Source organism: Phyllobates terribilis, unplaced genomic scaffold, assembly GCF_046119375.1.
Source record: "Phyllobates terribilis strain yellow unplaced genomic scaffold, ASM4611937v1 Scaffold_567__1_contigs__length_1068694, whole genome shotgun sequence".
Classification (NCBI taxonomy): domain Eukaryota; kingdom Metazoa; phylum Chordata; class Amphibia; order Anura; family Dendrobatidae; genus Phyllobates; species Phyllobates terribilis.
The window spans coordinates 270,871-289,499 of NW_027363327.1; the positions used below are offsets into that span (position 1 = coordinate 270,871).

The following is an 18,629-nucleotide window of genomic DNA, read 5'->3' on the forward strand; positions in this document are numbered from 1 at the left end:
AGCAGTGGTCGGTCTCCAAAGCAATGAGCTGTAACTAAAAGAATAAAGTGTTAATATTTCAAGAACGACTGACAATTTTAATAAGCAGTAAATTGCAAAAATCACTTGTATTTACAAGAACTATCCAACAATACCCATTTGGGAATAACCCTTTTAAGGCCACGACCCCACTATCAGTATTCAGTCAGTATTTTTTCTCAGGAGTGGGAGACAAAACCAGGAGTGGGTGATAAATCCAGAATTGGTGACTTGTTTCTATTATACCTTTTCTCTGATTGTTCCTCATCTGGTTTTGGCTCCCACTCCAGAGGAAAGATACTAACCGAATACTGATAGTGGGGCCGTGGCCTAAGTGTGATTTCTGCCCCTGCCGCGGTCAGTCCGTCGGGTGTCTGGCAGGTTATTCATTTACTGCATATTAAACAATTCTGTGGTGATTATTTCCCATGTTAGGAGCATATGTGCTAATGGATAGAATAACTTTCTTTTAGATTTTAATAATATGCCCATAGGGGCGATCTATTAAATGTTTTATTTAGAAATCTGTCTTGTGCTAAAACTTGCAATTGTTTCTTTTTATAAAGTGTCTGTGATTAGGCCTGAGGGGCGGCCTATACATCTGATAGACTTTCTATAATATACCAGAATTCAGCACATAAAGCAGCTCTATGGCTGCTCACAGCAGATGGAGATTTCAATTTGCTTCAAGAACGGCTAAATCTTTACCTTATTTATTACATGGTGTTCCCCTCTTCATAAATCCAGCACAAATCAGACTGGACTGTGACTCGCCTGTCTTAGGAAATTTCCCTCCTTAGTATTTATTGTGAGATGCAGCAAGAATAGAATTAAAATACAATTGAAAACAAATCCCCACCACTACCAGCAGGGGTCACTAAAGTACATTGTGACACCTGCCTGCAATCTACTAAACCTCCACCGGGGGGATATATTTCTATTATTTTACTCCTCGTATCAACTCTTTCCCCATTTATTCCATGTGTATTTTATTTAGGACTACTGCTAAAGAGAACCTGTCGCTTGCTTAAAAACAAAAAATTGAGTTATATTCTTTGTAAAAATTCCAGATCTCCCCCTGATTCTGCCACAGAAGAATCAGTGATTTTTACAAGTAATTTAACTGAAATTTTCTATAATTTTTCTTAAGAGCTTATATTTTCTTAAAGCCCTTCACATAAATCCTGTAGAAAAGCAGAGTGAAGCCGACCACATACACCACAATAAGCTAAAACCGCCACTGGTGCTGATATAGTCTAATATGTCCAAAAACTCTCATACTCTGAATGTGCAGTATTTCATCAGCACTATAGGAGCTGGAACTGACTTCCTTTCACCTCCCAGCATGCATTTCTCCTGCCATTGCCTTCACTGGACTATGCAGGATGACAGACAGGACAGGAATGAAGAGATGAAGCATCCACTTTCTGTAATGCATCTCTGCTCTTACAGGGTGGGTTACACTTAGACAACCCCTTTAAGACTTACATTGGTGACAGGTCACTAATGTATGATTGGTGGGGGTGAGACACCCGGGACTCCCACCAGTCAGCTGTTCCTGATGTCGGCGGCGTCACAAAACTGCTCAGTTATGGATCTGCACAGCGCCTGTATAGTGGCCGCGGCCGGTACTGCACATCCGCCCCCTATTCAAATCAATAGCAGGTGGAGTGCAGTGCCCGGTGGAGTGCAGTGCCCGGTCGCACCCACTGTGCAGCTCTGTAACTGATCAGTCCTGGCCGCTGACACCAGGAACAGCAGATTGGCGGGGGTGCAGAGTGTCGCACCCCCACCGATCAGACATTGATGACCTATACTAAGGATAAGTCATCAATGTTAAATGTTTAAGTCCCAGACAACTCCTTTAACAGGCTGTAGATATCACTATAGACAGCACTGGGGAAAATAATGACAGATGATTGACGTATGCTTTATTTGTTCCTGGAGCAATACACAGACTCCATAAACAGTGATCAGTGGGGGTGATCAGAGCCCCCCATCTCTTGGATATAACTATACGGTTCATGGTTTCATGTCCCCGGTATAAGAATCTTCACATTCACTTGATAAAGAGTCGGTAGACAGAGCACTGGACCGGTCCGGTCTCCTAACAGTCCAGTCTGTGCGGCCACGAGGCTCGCAGCTACGAGGTAAGTGTTTTAGGCAGTGAGTGCCCATCGCTCCTCATCCACCCGGGTGCAGAGAGATTTTTGCGGATTGAGTTCGGAGTTAGAGCCATGATCGGTGATCTCCAAGGTCGGCAGGTTACTTGTACAGAGCATTGAAGGCTCTTCCTATGACCAGTCTCCGAACCTCGGTAGTACCAGCCCCTATTTCATAAAGCTTGGCATCACGAAGGAAGCGGCCCATCGGGTAGTCGTTTATATAGCCATTGCCCCCTGTGGAGAAATAAACATTTATAAAAGAACAGTGAACATGGGGTGGTCTCAGTCTTCATGGGTAAAATTGCAAAATACGGTAAAAACTTTTCAATTTACTTCTTATTAAAAATCCTCTCAGACCTAGAGAAGAGAGATATTTTTAGGTCACCAGCCACCTCTGCCAGTCTGTCAGAGGTGGTCGGTCTCCTAGGGAAGGAGTGCTGTCCGCTCTGGATCCGGCCGGCTTCATTATGCCTCTGTCCTCTGATTCTCCAGGAGGGAAGGCTGCTTCTGATTGCAGCACTGGAGAGCGCACAGGACGGGTGGCACCTCTGGTCCGAACTGTCAATCATCAGGAGCAAGCAGGAAGCCAGAGGATGGGGAGCAGAGGACGGGAAGAACCTTTTAATGGGAATCTGTCAGCAGGATTGTCTATGTAATCTGAGATCAGAATAATGTCCGGCCAGATTCCAGCAATGTGTTACTACAGGGCTGTGTGCTGCTGTATCAATAAAATCAGTCTTAAATCAGCAGGATATTATCATTACAGCACTAGGTGTCTGATCAGCAGCTTTCTATCAATATATAGTGTACACAGGAAGGTGCCAATCAGTAGTGTGGGTGGGGTTATACACAGCTGCCAATCAGTGCTGTGGGCGGGGGTTATACACAGCTGCCAATCAGTGCTGTGGGCGGGGGTTATACACAGCTGCCAATCAGTGGTGTGGGCGGGGGTTATACACAGCTGCCAATCAGTGGTGTGGGCAGGGGTTATACACAGCTGCCAATCAGTGGTGTGGGCGGGGGTTATACACAGCTGCCAATCAGTGGTGTGGGTGGGGTTATACACAGCTGCCAATCAGTGCTGTGGGCGGGGGTTATACACAGCTGCCAATCAGTGCTGTGGGCGGGGGTTATACACAGCTGCCAATCAGTGCTGTGGGCGGGGGTTATACACAGCTGCCAATCAGTGCTGTGGGCGGGGGTTATACACAGCTGCCAATCAGTGGTGTGGGCAGGGGTTATACACAGCTGCCAATCAGTGGTGTGGGCGGGGGTTATACACAGCTGCCAATCAGTGGTGTGGGCGGGGGTTATACACAGCTGCCAATCAGTAGTGTGGGTGGGGTTATACACAGCTGCCAATCAGTGGTGTGGGCGGGGGTTATACACAGCTGCCAATCAGTGGTGTGGGCGGGGGTTATACACAGCTGCCAATCAGTGGTGTGGGCGGGGGTTATACACAGCTGCCAATCAGTGGTGTGGGCGGGGGTTATACACAGCTGCCAATCAGTGGTGTGGGCGGGGGTTATACACAGCTGCCAATCAGTGGTGTGGGCGGGGGTTATACACAGCTGCCAATCAGTGGTGTGGGCGGGGGTTATACACAGCTGCCAATCAGTGGTGTGGGCAGGGGTTATACACAGCTGCCAATCAGTGGTGTGGGCGGGGGTTATACACAGCTGCCAATCAGTGGTGTGGGCGGGGGTTATACACAGCTGCCAATCAGTGGTGTGGGCGGGGGTTATACACAGCTGCCAATCAGTAGTGTGGGTGGGGTTATACACAGCTGCCAATCAGTGGTGTGGGCGGGGGTTATACACAGCTGCCAATCAGTGGTGTGGGCGGGGGTTATACACAGCTGCCAATCAGTGGTGTGGGCGGGGGTTATACACAGCTGCCAATCAGTGGTGTGGGCGGGGATTATACACAGCTGCCAATCAGTGGTGTGGGCGGGGGTTATACACAGCTGCCAATCAGTAGTGTGGGCGGGGGTTATACACAGCTGCCAATCAGTAGTGTGGGCGGGTGTTATACACAGCTGCCAATCAGTGGTGTGGGCGGGGGTTATACACAGCTGCCAATCAGTAGTGTGGGCGGGGGTTATACACAGCTGCCAATCAGTAGTGTGGGCGGGGGTTATACACAGCTGCCAATCAGTAGTGTGGGCGGGGGTTATACACAGCTGCCAATCAGTAGTGTGGGCGGGGGTTATACACAGCTGCCAATCAGTAGTGTGGGCGGGTGTTATACACAGCTGCCAATCAGTGGTGTGGGAGGGGTTATACAGGGCTAAGCATTTAGAGCTCTGCAGCAGAGAAAACTGTTTTTGTATCAAAAATGACACATCGCTGGAATCAGGGTCTCTGCCCCTCCACCATGCTGCTCTCCGATTATATAACAAAAACCTACTTAAAGATTCCCTTAAAGTGAATACAGGCAACAATCTAAACCTGACACCTTTACTTGCACAAATCGCAACGCTTGTCAACACTGAATTCCTAAACATTGGAGATGCCTATATATGAAAACACAGCGGTGGTGGTGCGCTTGCTCCCAGAGCCATCCCAGTCTTTTCATACAGGTGAAGACACATAGGGCAAGTTTCATTTGCAGTTAAAATTTAAAGTCATTTTCTCATTTTTTTTTTTTTTTTACATCTTGGATCATTACTTGATGGGGTTTTTTTTGCACCAAAATAATTCTTCAAAATGGCGCACACAGTACAATGAATTCTTTATTTTCGTCTTTAATCTTTTTTTTTTTGTGACTTTAATGAAAAAAAAATTGGATGCTCCTCTAACACAGCGCAAAATTTTGTGCGAGAAATGTATCATATAAAATCAATTATGGAGGTTATATTTTTCGGGCACAGAGTTTGCTCAATTGATGAATCGGCTGAAAACATTAGGCAAAAAAAAACCAAAAAAAACCCCCACAGCCGTAATGGTGATCGCTTTGTGTTGTGGACTGCTGGAAACATCGAGGGCAAAACTGAAGAATAAATATGTATCAGTAGTGCTGGTGGATTTAGGTGTTGGCCAAAAGGCACAGGTTAGACTCTCCTTACCTAGACACTGAATACCATCGAGGGCCACTTGGGTAGCAGATTCAGCAGAGTAAAGGATAACGCCAGCACAATCCTGTAAGTAAATGACATGTTCCCAATTTATCACATACAATAACCAGAATTGAAGAAGAACAAAAATTCTACTTTAAAGAGGACATGTCACCAAGTCAGAAGTGACCAGTGTTTGCCCTTACTTTATTCCCGCTGCTCCCCCGAGTATTACACTTTTTCATTTTTTTAAATCCACCATACGGTTGCAGAGATATGGGCCTTTTTATTTAGTGTTGATTGTGTGTAATCTTTATAAGGGGGCGTGGCCCACAGGATAATTATGCAGAGCAGCCTAAAGACACGCCCCTGAGGATCCTGTGAGCCACGCCCCCTTTGATATAGATCATAAAATTTAGCAGTAAGTAAAAAGGCCCATATCTCTGGAACAGTATGGCAGATTTAAAAAAAAATAAAAAATCATGTTCAGGGAAGAAGTAGGAATACAATAAAAGAAAGAAAGAAAAAAAAAAGCTCCCTTTTCATCTAAAGACAGGTCAATGTTTAATAAGACCCCTCTTCGGTGGGGTCTCCTCTTCGGTGGGGTCTCCTCTTCGGTGGGGTCTCCTCTTCGGTGGGGTCTCCTCTTGGGTCTCCTCTTTGGTGGGCCTCCTCTTGGGTCTCCTCTTCGGTGGGGTCTCCTCTTTGGTGGGGTCTCCTCTTTGGTGGGTCTCCTCTTGGGTCTCCTCTTCGGTGGGTCTCCTCTTCGGTGGGGTCTCCTCTTCGGTGGGGTCTCCTCTTCGGTGGGGTCTCCTCTTGGGTCTCCTCTTCGGTGGGGTCTCCTCTTCGGTGGGGTCTCCTCTTTGGTGGGGTCTCCTCTTTGGTCTCCTCTTCGGTGGGTCTCCTCTTCGGTGGGGTCTCCTCTTCGGTGGGGTCTCCTCTTCGGTGCCAATTCTGGTGTTCTTAACAGAAGCATACAGTCTAGATCACGTGAAGTCATTATCGGTCTTTACTCCTCTTTGGTCAGACCTCATCTGGAATACTGTGTACAGTTTTGGGCACCACATTTTAAAAAAGACATCGACAAACTGGAGCAAGTTCAGAGAAGAGCGACCAGAATGGTGACTGGTCTGCAAACCATGTCCTATGAGGAACGGTTGCAGGATTTGGGAATGTTTAGCTTGCAAAAAAGAAGACTGAGAGGAGACTTAATAGCTGTCTACAAATATGTCAAGGGCTGTCACATTGTAGAAGGATCATCTTTATTCTCATTTGCACAAGGAAAGACTAGAAGCAATGGGATGAAACTAAATGGGAGGAGACACAGATTAGATATTAGAAAAAACTTTTTGACAGTGAGGATGATCAATGAGTGGAACAGGCTGCCACGAGAGGTGGTGAGTTCCCCTTCAATGGACGTCTTCAAACAGAGGCTGGACAGACATCTGTCTGAGATGATCTAGTGAATCCTGCTTTGAGCAGGGGGTTGGACCAGATGACCCAGGAGGTCCCTTCCAACTCTACTATTCTATGATTCTATGATTCACATGCTGTTGTGCAAATGGAATAGACAATAGATGGAAATTATTGGCAATTATCAAGACACCCTCAATAAAGGAGTGGTTCTGCAGGTGGGGACCACAGACCACATCTCAGTACCAGTGCTTTCTGGCTGATGTTTTGGTCACTTTTCAATGCTGGTTGTGCTTTCACACACGTGGTAGCATGAGACGGACTCTACAACCCACAGAAGTTGCTCAGGTAGTGCAGCTCATCCAGGATGGCACATCAGTGAGAGCTGTGGCAAGAAGGTTTGCTGCATCTGTCAGCGTAGTGTCCAGAGGCTGGAGACACTACCAGGAGACAGGCCAGTACACCAGGAGACGTGGAGGGGGCCGTAGGAGGGAAACAACCCAGCAGCAGGACCGCTACCTCCGCCTTTGTGCAAGAAGCAACAGGAGGAGCACTTCCAGAGCCCTGCAAAATGACCTCCAGCAGGCCACAAATGTGCATGTGTCTGCACAAACTGTTAGAACTGACTCCATGAGGGTGGTATGAGGGCCCGACGTCCACACATGGGGGTTGTGCTCACAGCCCAACACTGTGCAGGACGCTTGGCATTTGCCACAGAACACCAGGATTGGCAAACTCGCCACTGGCTCCCTGTGCTCTTCACAGATGAAAGCAGGTTCACACTGAGCACATGTGACAGACGTGACAGAGTCTGGAGACGCCGTGGAGAGCGATCTGCTGCCTGCAACATCCTTCAGCACGACCGGTTTGGCAGTGGGTCAGTAATGGTGTGGGGTGGCATTTCTTTGAAGGGCCGCACAGTCCTCCATGTGCTCGCCAGAGGTAGCCTGACTGCCATTAGGTACCGAGATGAGATCCTCAGGCCCCTTGTGAGACAATATGCTGGTGCAGTGGGCCCTGAGTTCCTCCTAATGCAGGACATTGCAGTGTGTATTTTCTTATGTCCATGTATTTACTACTAAAAGTAATTTTTTACATTTAGATTTCATTTTTCACTGGTTATTACAGACTTATTGCTTCCCTGCACATTCAAGTTTCATGTTTTCTTTGGGCATAGATCAGCTAAAAGGCACTCAGGAAAAAAAAACAGATGAAAGATCTACAAACTCTCCCTTAAGACTGTCAGAAGGAGCTCACTGATAGATTCTCAGTTAGCTAATTTTGCAGCCAGGAATAGACAGTGCAGCACAGATGCTACAGAACGCAACATTTTTAATGAAACTCAATAACGGAAATCAATTTTAGCCCCAAATACTTGCATTAAAGTAAAAAAAACAAATGGCCGCAAAGCAGGACAACCGCTTTAACTCCTTACCAACATCTGCCGTACGTGTCTGGTATAAGTCAGTAGCGGGTGTATGGAGCAGAGTCAGCTCGCCCTGTACATGGCAGATAATGGCTGTGACAAACAACCAGGACCTGCCTCTAAGAGCTGCGAGTGGAGCGAAGATCTGCCCACCGCTGTTAACCTGTTCAGTGCTGCTGTCAATCTCTAACAGCAGCATTAACAGCGCGCCGGCATTGGGACGCATCGTTCCATGCGCCCACCGGCGCTCCTGTGACGCGATCACAGGGCACACACGGACTGCTATGACATCCGGGGGTCTGCTGAAGCCTCCATGCCTGTCATCATAAAGCTTCATTTGGGCTGTAAAGAAGAAAGTGATTTTGCTATATGGAGCATTACTGTGGTATCGCTGTATATAGCACAAGCAATCAGATAATGTATACAAATGCAGTGAAAATTTAAAAAAAAAAAAAAAGTCTAAAATATTAAAACCCCACACGTTCAACTCACCTCCCACTAAAAATAAAGATAATAAAAATATACACATTTGTGGTATGGTCTCTTTCAGAGAAATACAATCTATCCAAATATAAAAAACAAACGATCAGTGAACACAGAAAAAAATTCAAAAAGACAAAATTGCATTTTTTTCGTTCGCCACAATACTGCAGAAAACCCTGTAAGAAGCGATGACCATGTCATATGTGTCCCAAAATGTTATCAATAAAGTCCTCTTGCCCTTCAAAAAATAAGCCCCCACACAGCTCCATCAACCCGAAAAACGAAAATGTTACGGGTCTCAGAAAAACTCTTGGAGAAGTTTGGTCTTGCTGTAATCACACTGAGGAGTAGGATCCTATTACCAGGTCATTTTTACCACACTATGTGCGCCGTTAAAATCCTTCCCAGAAAAACAAGGTCAGGCTTTTTTTTTCGCACTTTTACTGCACTTGGACTTTTTTCCCCGTTTTCTAGTACTATGTGGTAAATGAATGGTGGGATTTATAAGTACCGCTCATCCTACAAAATAACAAGACCTCACACTATGTGGACAGACATTAAAAGTTATAGCCCTTGGAAAAAGCCAAGGAAAAAACAGAAAAAACCATCAATTGGTTCTGTTGGGAAGAGGTAAAGCTGAAGAAACACATGTAACAGCAGAATATGGAGGAAGGTGAGATATCACCGGCTGGTGGATACTACCTGCTCCATCGCTGGCAGAGTAACCCATCCCCATGGAGGCCGCTGAGATCTTCTCTTGTAGAAACGGATCCAAAATCTATAAAACATGGGGAACAGTCAGCAGAGGGTTTGGTGATTGGCTCATATTGGCGATATACCCAGGGGCATTACTGGGCACAGGGAAGATTGGGAATGAATAGGATTGGCTGTTAGATATGTGATCTCTTCAATTAAAGGGGATGTCTAGTTGGAACAAGTTCTCACTGATCTCTGGATAGGTGATGACTCTTAGATCGGTGGGTTTGGCCGCTATGACCCAATCAGCAGAACAGCACTTATAGATAGAAGTGAGCGAAGTGCAAATGTTCAGCCGCCGGTCCGTTCATTCTCTATGGGGGGCGCTGTACTCAGCTTTCTCCTGCATAGAGAATGAATGGAGCGGTGGTCCGGGGAGGTACTAGCAGGGATTAGTTGGGTTCCCAGCAGATCTAGAAGTTGTCACTTATCATGTGTTGGGGAATAATGACTTCTCCTCTGATAAATGTGCTGATTCCTGTCAGTTGTGGTCGCTGAGTGCGTGTGATGGGATGTGGCTCCGTCCGTTATATTATATCACGTCTTATACCTATAATCTCGCTGATCGCAGGTGTCTGTCTTCACACTCAGATGAGATGGAACAAACTGACGATATAGGACTTTTTTTTTTTCTTCAAATTCAAACCGAGCAATCCTATTGGCTGAGTATGAATGCAGTTACCATGGTGACAGAAGTAGCTGCAGATTTAAAGGGACAAGATACTAATATTGTACTAAAGTGTATTTTATTATATACTTCACATAACTGACTGGGTACACCTTGGTGCTGGTGGGATGGCTTTTTTTTTAATCAAACAACATGTTTACTAAGTACCCTATATTATATATATTTCCTATTGCTTTTTACTTACTTATAGCAGGGTATATGTTCATATTGTTTCTATCCTAAGTTTGTCTATTTTCTAATAAAGACATGACCAGTCCTCTTTAGAATTTTATAGTGACCCCATTGAGGTCATGGACTGATATTGGGGATTGCAGAGTTGGGGCAAGGTGTTGGTGCTAAGTAAGTGACATCAAATGAAGGCTATGGTGCATATGACTCGCCCCCTGGGCCGTGGGGCACTCGGATCCGGGCAGTAGGGGAACGATGGGAGTAGTAGTGGCAACTCGGTTCCGTGGCTCAGGGTGGTCAGGCCAGTGGTAGTCCGTTATGTGCTGATGTTTATGTCCGACTACGCCACCCGTGGATTTGCGGTTATTAGGAACCGCCGCTGCATGCAGACCGCTGGGGCTGATGAGGTGTGCAGCTAGGGTAGTGTGACTCCCCACGGGAAGAGTGCGGCCCCAGGGCAGTATAGTGGATGGTGGGAGTGATGGTAGTGAGGGTCCCAGTGCTGATAGTGCTGGAGAAGCAAGGAGCACACAGACAACAGGTTGCAGTCCAGGGTCTTTACTAGAACAGGTAAATTGACCCATAAACAGTCCCGGCTAGGAGGGGGACCTGGATGTCTGAGAGTAACGGGGAAATTGGCCCTGGTCAGGGTGAGGGTGTAGGCCTACCGTGCTTTCTGCGCTCCTTCTGGCTATCTCCTCCTGATAGGGTAACAGCCCACGTTTCCGAGCTTTCCGTGTATTCTCGCCTGTATGGCCTGCGACGTGGGTTCCTTTCTGCTCCCAGCCTTGTACGGCTTTACTGGTCCCTTCGGTTGTGGCAGGGCCTCCAGGCTTCTTAGGCCAAGGAATATACAGTCCCTTGCGGACTGGTTCTCTGCTGGGGGATGTGGAATCCTTCCAGCCTCAGACACCAAAGTCTGGTAAGGTCAGTCTCTGATTTGCCAAGACAGGCTCTCTTCGCCTCTCGTCTCTGGCTGGTGGCTCTCCTACTGCCACACTTCCTCTTAGGTGCAATCAACTTTCTGTCCCTGCTCCACTCTGGGACACGTCTCAGTGCTGAGACAGGCCATCCATTCTCTCTAACCCTGCCCCCAGTACCAGCTTTTATAGGGGCAGCCAGCTCCCCCTACTGGCCTGAGACAGGAGGCATTGCATGCTAATGTTCCCCTGACTAGAGAACCTCCCCCTTGCTCTCAGACACAGCTTTAATTACACTTGTGGCATCCAGGCCAGGGTGACACACATACATAGTAAATCAGTCTTGTTGTGCCACAGAAATCCTGTTCTATAACACAAAATATCTTCATATGATGAGGAGTTGTGTTGTGTTTTTCTCCATTTACATTCTAGCGTGGTGATCACATAAAATGTAAAATTCCTATTAAATAATTACTGAATGACAGTAGCCTGTATCCCTGGAGGACAAGTCATTTACCGCTTCACCAGGTTTGATGTTCTAATGCATTTAGATGTTTCAGTATTTGTATATATCTTTTTTTTCCCCCCTTAAGGGTATTCAAGCGCAGACTGTGGCAAACTTCTTCCTCGCCTTTGAAGCACAGCTTTCAATTATTCCTATCGTAAACCAGGTAAAAAGCTTCGAGCCGAGCGTGATCAGACTCCTTCAGTCCCGCAGCAGGTAAATCTGTGAACATCGCCGGCACTCCTGCTGTTCCTAGTACCGATCCCTCTGAGCGGCTGTGCAGTAATGAAGGCAGGATTCACCCCAAACTTGCTCGTCTTTTTTTTCGATTTCCATTTCTGGTAATTAGTGATACACATGTGTATATCCAGTGGTCAACTCAAAACCTATGTATGGAAAATCAATTGTTTGCTGTATGCATCTCATTTGTAGGATGCACACTATTCATTTCAATATGGAGCGGAGTAGGAGGAGACTTTCATTGCTGTCGCCCTTTTCTTCCTCCCTGCTGATAGGAAATGCCATGCTGTTTGCTTGTGTCCTGTGATTACAGCAGCCTGCAACAGTTTTCAGCGTGCACTCCCCGGCTCAGGCATCAAGCAGTAAATGATAACATTAAAACGCTGCTACCCCTTTGTTAGTCACTTTTTTATCTTCTTCCCCGTCTACGAATGCTATAGTCCGTTATTCTAGAACTGCTCTGAAAATGGTTCTCTGGAGTGTTGGGATTTGGGTTTAGGGTGGGTTATGGGAATTGAAGTTCAGAATGATTTGATTAAAAAAAATATGAAATTAAAATTCCTCTGTTCTTGAGAAGGTCAGGAGAAAATGAAAGGATTCATCTAGTCTGTTCAGCGCTCCCAGGAGACAGGCACCAGGCGGAGGTATTAAAAGTCTTCAGAAATTTACTTAGATAAAAATCATCATAAAAAAACGATACATAGAACAACGCGTTTCGGCTATATATTGGTACAGAATAGCCTTCCTCAGGTAAGATATTGCTTTACAGTCTGTTAGAGTTATATAGTCTATATAGGTTCACTTGAATAAATTAATTAGGTTAAATGGTCAAGACCTGGTGGTTCTTCATTAGCTTAATTGCTGCTTGGTGGTTTTCAGTATGCTTGTTTCTTTTGTTGTTACAGGTATATTTGCAGTACATGATAAAATATATGGTGAAAAACACACACACATGAAAAACATTACAAACATTGATTTGCGTGTGTACAGTAGAGATGAGCGTTGTTCTACTCGAACTGTTCGCCAATCTCAAATTCGAGCTGTTTTGGGCGGTGTTCGAGCCGGTCGGCGAACACGAACAATTTGAGAAAAATTCGGCTGTTCGAGGTTATGTTCGATAACTGTTCGTGCACCAAAATCATAACTGGATTTTTTCTCAGTAATGATGAAAATTAATGTTAATACGCAGTTTGAGTGTACAGCGGGGTGGGGGGAGGGGCAGGGGATGGATCTCTGCAGGAATAATGAAGATCTCCATTTTTTTTTCTCTTTCCCGCATTTGCAGTGGGGAGGTGCAATCTGTCAGCCTATCAGCAGCGCACACACGGAGCGAAGTGCTTTTTTTCACACAAGCAAGGGCATGTGTCATTGGCAGTGTATGTCACATGTCCTTGCCCTATAAGACCAAGCCATTTTCCCCGTCGCCACCATTTTCTCACTGCTGCAGCTGCGTGTTAGACGGCACCGCTGTTGCTGTGTGCGCTATACCTTGTTAATTTCAAGCCAATTTTCGCACAAATCTACAGATAGCTTGGGAGTAGGGAATAGTTGTGATTGCAGTCCTTTTAAGGACTAGGTTACAGCATTTCCTACGACTTTTATCAGGCAGGTCTGTGCTCTTAAATAGATAGATTGTGGGAGTAAAGACTAATTGTAATTGCAGTCCTTTTCAGGACTAGGTTACATCAGTTCCTATCAGTTTTTGCCAGGCAGGTCTGTGCCAGTGCTGTGCAAGTTTTTTTCACAGCATTTGGCTGAATCTAGCAAAGCTAATCCTTTTTGGCCTATTGCAGAGTGTGTTAGTCAGTGGAGTAGCCTATCTGTGTTGCAAGATATACCACCTGTGTATAGAATACCAATTTTTTTACTGCACCTAGTGAAGTAAAATCTTTTGGGCATAGCATCATTCTATTAGTCCATCTATACTGACCTCCATCAGGTTGCAAATTAAAAATAATTTTTATCTGCATCTACCTCTGAAAAAATATTTGGGCTTCTAGCTGTGTGTGGGACTTGTTCTATTAGTCCATCTATACTGACCTCCATCAGGTTGCAAATTGAATATAATTTTTATCTGCATCTAGCTCTGAAAAAATATTTGGCCTTCTAGCAGTGTGTGGGACTTGTTCTATTAGTCCATCTATACTGACCTCCATCAGGTTGCAAATTAAAAATAATTTTTATCTGCATCTACCTCTGAAAAAATATTTGGGCTTCTAGCAGTGTGTGGGTCTCATTGTATTAGGCCATCTATACCAAGCTCCACCAGCTTTGAAATTAATAATAATTTTTAGCTGCATCTAGCCCTGAAAATAATTTTTCCCAATAGTGGTAGCAATAGAAATATGGGGCGCGCGCCTGGCTAACAAAAATATACGCTTAATAACACAAAACACCAGCCTAGCGCACTGCATTAATAAGATGGCATCATCGTCTCTCCCAGTGCTAGGCCTACTACGCAGGCTAGTATTCCTGTGCCTAAAACACAATGTATGGGTCCGCGCTAGCCACTATGTTGAGGGGTATAAAGCTGCTGCTAACGCTTTATAACAATTCAATTGGCAGATTTTCACAGAGCTCTTCCACAACGCCCACCCATCGGGCAACAGTTGCCCACCCTCCCTATGGGATCTAGTGGCGAATAGTTGATGCCATTAATCAGAGCGTCAGTTGCCCCGTCAACGTGGCAAGCATACGGTAAGGCATGGGAAGAGTGGACACGACTAGTAGCAGGCAGACGGGTTGACCAATGTGAACAAGCCAGATCACAAGTCACCATAGAATTTCTCCACCAGCTAATGATGAGGGGCATATCAGGGGCGTCAGCGCAGCGGTGGCGGACCGGAGTAGCATTTCACTTCCAACTACTGAATTGGGGAGATGTGACAAAGATTCATCATCAGACAATCCATAAAAGGGTGGAAAAGGGGTCAGCCAAGTCAGGAATGTAGACGTCCCGTCCCGTGTCACTAAAACTGATTTCTCACATCTTATCCCTAACACCATTAACATGACACTCACAATTTGAAGCAACACTAATGTCTACTGCATTTGTGATCGCCTTCTTCGGGGCGCTATGTATAAGCGAATTAGTCCCTCAATCCAAAATTACCACCAGTGGACGCTTATTACACCAGGAAGTAGTCATAGCCAATAATGCAATACGTGTACGCATACACCAATCGAAAACGGTTCCAGCGGGCAGGGGTACTTGGGTACTTCTACAACCCACAAACGGTACACTGAGTCGGGTAACAATAGTAAAAACATATCTAACCATCAGATCACAAAGTAATTTCTTCGTATCACACATTGATGGAACGCCATTATCAAGATACCTGTTCCAAGCTATATTTAATAAATGCATAACATCGGCAGGGAACCACCCCAAAGATTACGGGACACACTCATTCCGCATAGGTGCGGCCACGGAAGCAGCAAGAGCAGGACTGTCAGAAACGGAAGTTCAGAGGATAGGGAGATGGCGATCCACGTGTTTGGCGAGATACATAAGACCGGACTTGTTATCCTAACGTGGTTTGTTTCTTTTACAGGTGACGATAAGCCAACAGTGTGAGTGATAGGCCACTCGTATATATATTGGGCACAAAAAAGGGCGAAAGTCCGCCCAGGCGGGAGGAAATTAGAGTTTCATAACACATATTTCAACTGGAGAGGTATTAGAGGCCTGCTATGGCCACAGGTACTAATGGAGGTAATCAAGGTAGGGAGAGAGGCAAGAGGTCCGGTCATCTTAGTTATACAGGCCGGGGGAAACAACCTAGGTCATCACAAGAGCGCATAACTAATGGCAATAATGAAACTAGACACTGAGCGCTTCAGAGAATTTTTCACAAAATTAGCTATAGTATGGTCAGAGATTGTGCCGATAGCGGTATGGCAAGGTGCGCGAGACATCACGGCCATCGAATGGACAAGGCGGGTAATAAATATTCGGATGGCAAAATTTAGAAGAGACAGAGGCGGTGTAGTGATACGACACCGACAACTGGAAGGAGATAAAGCAGGCCTCATACGGCCCGACGGTGTTCACTTAATAGATATTGGACTGGACATATTCCTGTCAGGACTCCAGGACAGAGTGGAACAAGCGTTAAGAGTGATGGGTGGGGGTCAGAGTCCTGCATACGAGTACGCTGGATCCTCCGTGGCCTGGAAATAGAAAGGACATGTTGGAGAGTTACACTTGTTGGCCAACTTGCCGGAGTGGGGACCCAGGGCATGCTGCAACAAGCTGAATTATTTTAGAAATAAAATGCCTTTCTAATGGAATGAGTATAAAGAGTTAATAAAGCTGTGACCGATCCTCACCTATCCAGTTGTAAGAGTTACATTATTGGGTTGTCCATAAAAGGGGGGCGGTAGGGGGGCTGAGCATCTGGGTTTGGTTGGGGGTCCCCACAGTCTGCCTAGGCTAGATTAATTTAAAAATTCTTATTAGATACACAGGCGGTGCAGCTTGCTTCGCAGCTGGGCTACTATGCCCAAAGTATTGCCTAGGCTAGATACAGTTAAAAATTCTACGCTGACTAGCAGACACTGAAGATTTGGAGCAGACCTCTGAGTAAACAGCTCTTCAGACTCAACCATCTGTGTTACCCCAAGCCATAGTGTATGTAGTTTCTTACAGTTAAAAGGGGGGGTGCGACCCAACCCACCTGGAATTGACGATGCCAACGTCACGTAAGACACAGCAAGGGGACTCCCAAAATTGTGGCACAGACACCACTTAACCCTAGAACGCATACCTGTGGCCTTGCAGGCCCGCCCAGTTAATTGTTTTCTATTTTCTGCAAGATTGCTTTAGTTAGAATTTTGAAACTCTAGGTATTCTTCATGTATATAGTTGTTTGTCATTTGAGTTTGAGTTATTCCATGTTATTTGCACACGGGCCTAAAGGGCCCCAGGTATGTGAAAGTGTAGATTTTTATGGTCATGCGTTCTAGGGTTAAGTGGCATCAATTGCCCCACTGTTGCTTAAAACGGTTGGTGAGGTGATTTTACCAAATCCCCAAGCTTTTAGTCTCCCAAGGATGACACAGGGGTAGAAATGTCCTTGCGAATCCATGATTTGATCATCTTTATGAACGTGAGTCTGTCTACATTCTCAGTGGACAGCCGCGTGCGCTTATCTGTCAGCACACCACCAGCAGCGCTGAACACACGTTCAGAGAGAACGCTGGCTGCATGGCATGACAAGATCTCCAAGGCGTGAGTGGCGAGCTCCGGCGATTTTTCAAGATTGGAATACCAAAATGAGCAAGGGTCCAGTGACACAGTCATGGCTTCGATGTTCACTTGGAGATTCTCCTGTACCATCCTCTCTAGGCATTGACTATGTGTCAGACTTCTTGTCTCCTGTGGCCTTGCAAAGGATGGTCTAAAAAAGTGGTGAAACGATTCCACAAAATTGCTGTTACCAGCAGATACTGTGTTACTGTTACTGTTTGAGTGATGAAGACTCGACAGTCCCACCGTTGGCAAGTTAGAACTGTGAGATTCACTACGTGCACCACTGGTGTTTTGTGGAAAAGCACATGTAAGATTCTGCAACAGATACTCCTGCATTCGTCAATACCTTTTTATGGCAGGAATTATTTCGGCAAATATACTTTTGTACCGGGGATCTAAGAGTGTGGCAACCCAGTAGTCGGGATTACTTCGAATTCTGACAATCCGGGGGTCATGTTGCAGGTAGTGCAGCAAGAAGGCACTCATGTGTCTTGCGCATCCAGAAGGACCAAGTCCTTGTTGTGTTGGTAGCGAGGTAAGAATCATGCTTCCTTCCTCTGCCCTCTCCCTCCAACCTCGCACAACAGAAATGTGATCAAGGTCTCCCTCATCTGATGAGTCTTCCATGCCCATTGCCAGTTCGTCCTCCACTTCTTCCTCGGCTCCTGCACCTTCCTCAACAGTTTGGCTGCTACCATGCGCCCTGGTTAATCCCTCTCCCCCACCCTCCCATGCCTGCCGCCTTGGTGCTGCCAACCGTCTGGACCTTGGAGATGTTATCCCTTCCGCATACGACTCCTCCTCTACTTCCTCCACCTCCTCTTGTCCCACCACCTGACTCCGAATTCTGTTTAACATGTGCTCCAGCATGTAAATCACCGTAATAGTCATGCTGATAATGGCATCGTCAGCACTAAACATCTTCGTCGCCATTTCAAGACTGTGCAGAAGGGTGCATAGGTCCCTGATCTGAGACCACTCCTCCAGCGTGATTTGCCCCACCTCTGGATCTCGTTGGCCCAGGCTATACGTCAGAACGTATTGCACCAGGGCTTGTCGGTGCTGCCACAGTCGCTGCAACATGTGCAGAGTTGAATTCCACCGTGTCGGCACATCGCATTTCAGCCGGTGAACTGGCAGGCCCAACGACTTCTGTAGAGATGTAAGTCGTTGAACTGCGGGATGCGAACGGCGGAAGTGAGCACACAGCGACCGTGCACTCTGCAGAAGGCCATCTAGTCCGGGATAATGGGCTAAAAATTGCTGGACAACCAGGTTCAACACGTGAGCCATACAAGGCACGTGTGTGACATTGCCCCTGCGAAGGGCCGCACCCAGGTTTGCAGCATTGTCGCACATGGCCTTCCCTGGTTGCAGGTCCAGTGGAGACAACCTTTCATGAAACTGGGTCTCCAGAGCTGACCAAAACTCCTCAGCTGTGTGACTCACATTTCCCAGACATTTCAAAGTAAACACTGATGCGTTGAGCCCAGCTGCCAGCATAGTAAGGAGGTGTGCAGGATTCCTTCTGCGCAGTT

General features: G+C 46.3%; 1 protein-coding gene across 1 annotated transcript in view; it reads right to left on the reverse strand.

The window, feature by feature from the left end:
• Window positions 1–1,927: 1,927 nt before the first annotated feature.
• The window catches only part of LOC141233119 (isovaleryl-CoA dehydrogenase, mitochondrial-like), a 39,238-nt gene continuing 22,536 nt past the window's right edge, over window positions 1,928–18,629 (reverse strand). Inside the window, exons 3-4 of the mRNA XM_073667866.1 lie at window positions 5,251–5,323; window positions 1,928–2,417 (exon numbers count right to left, since the gene is read on the reverse strand). Coding sequence (XP_073523967.1) covers window positions 2,284–2,417; window positions 5,251–5,323 — 207 coding nt within the window. The 3' untranslated portion in view covers window positions 1,928–2,283. The remainder of the gene's footprint in view (window positions 2,418–5,250; window positions 5,324–18,629) is intronic.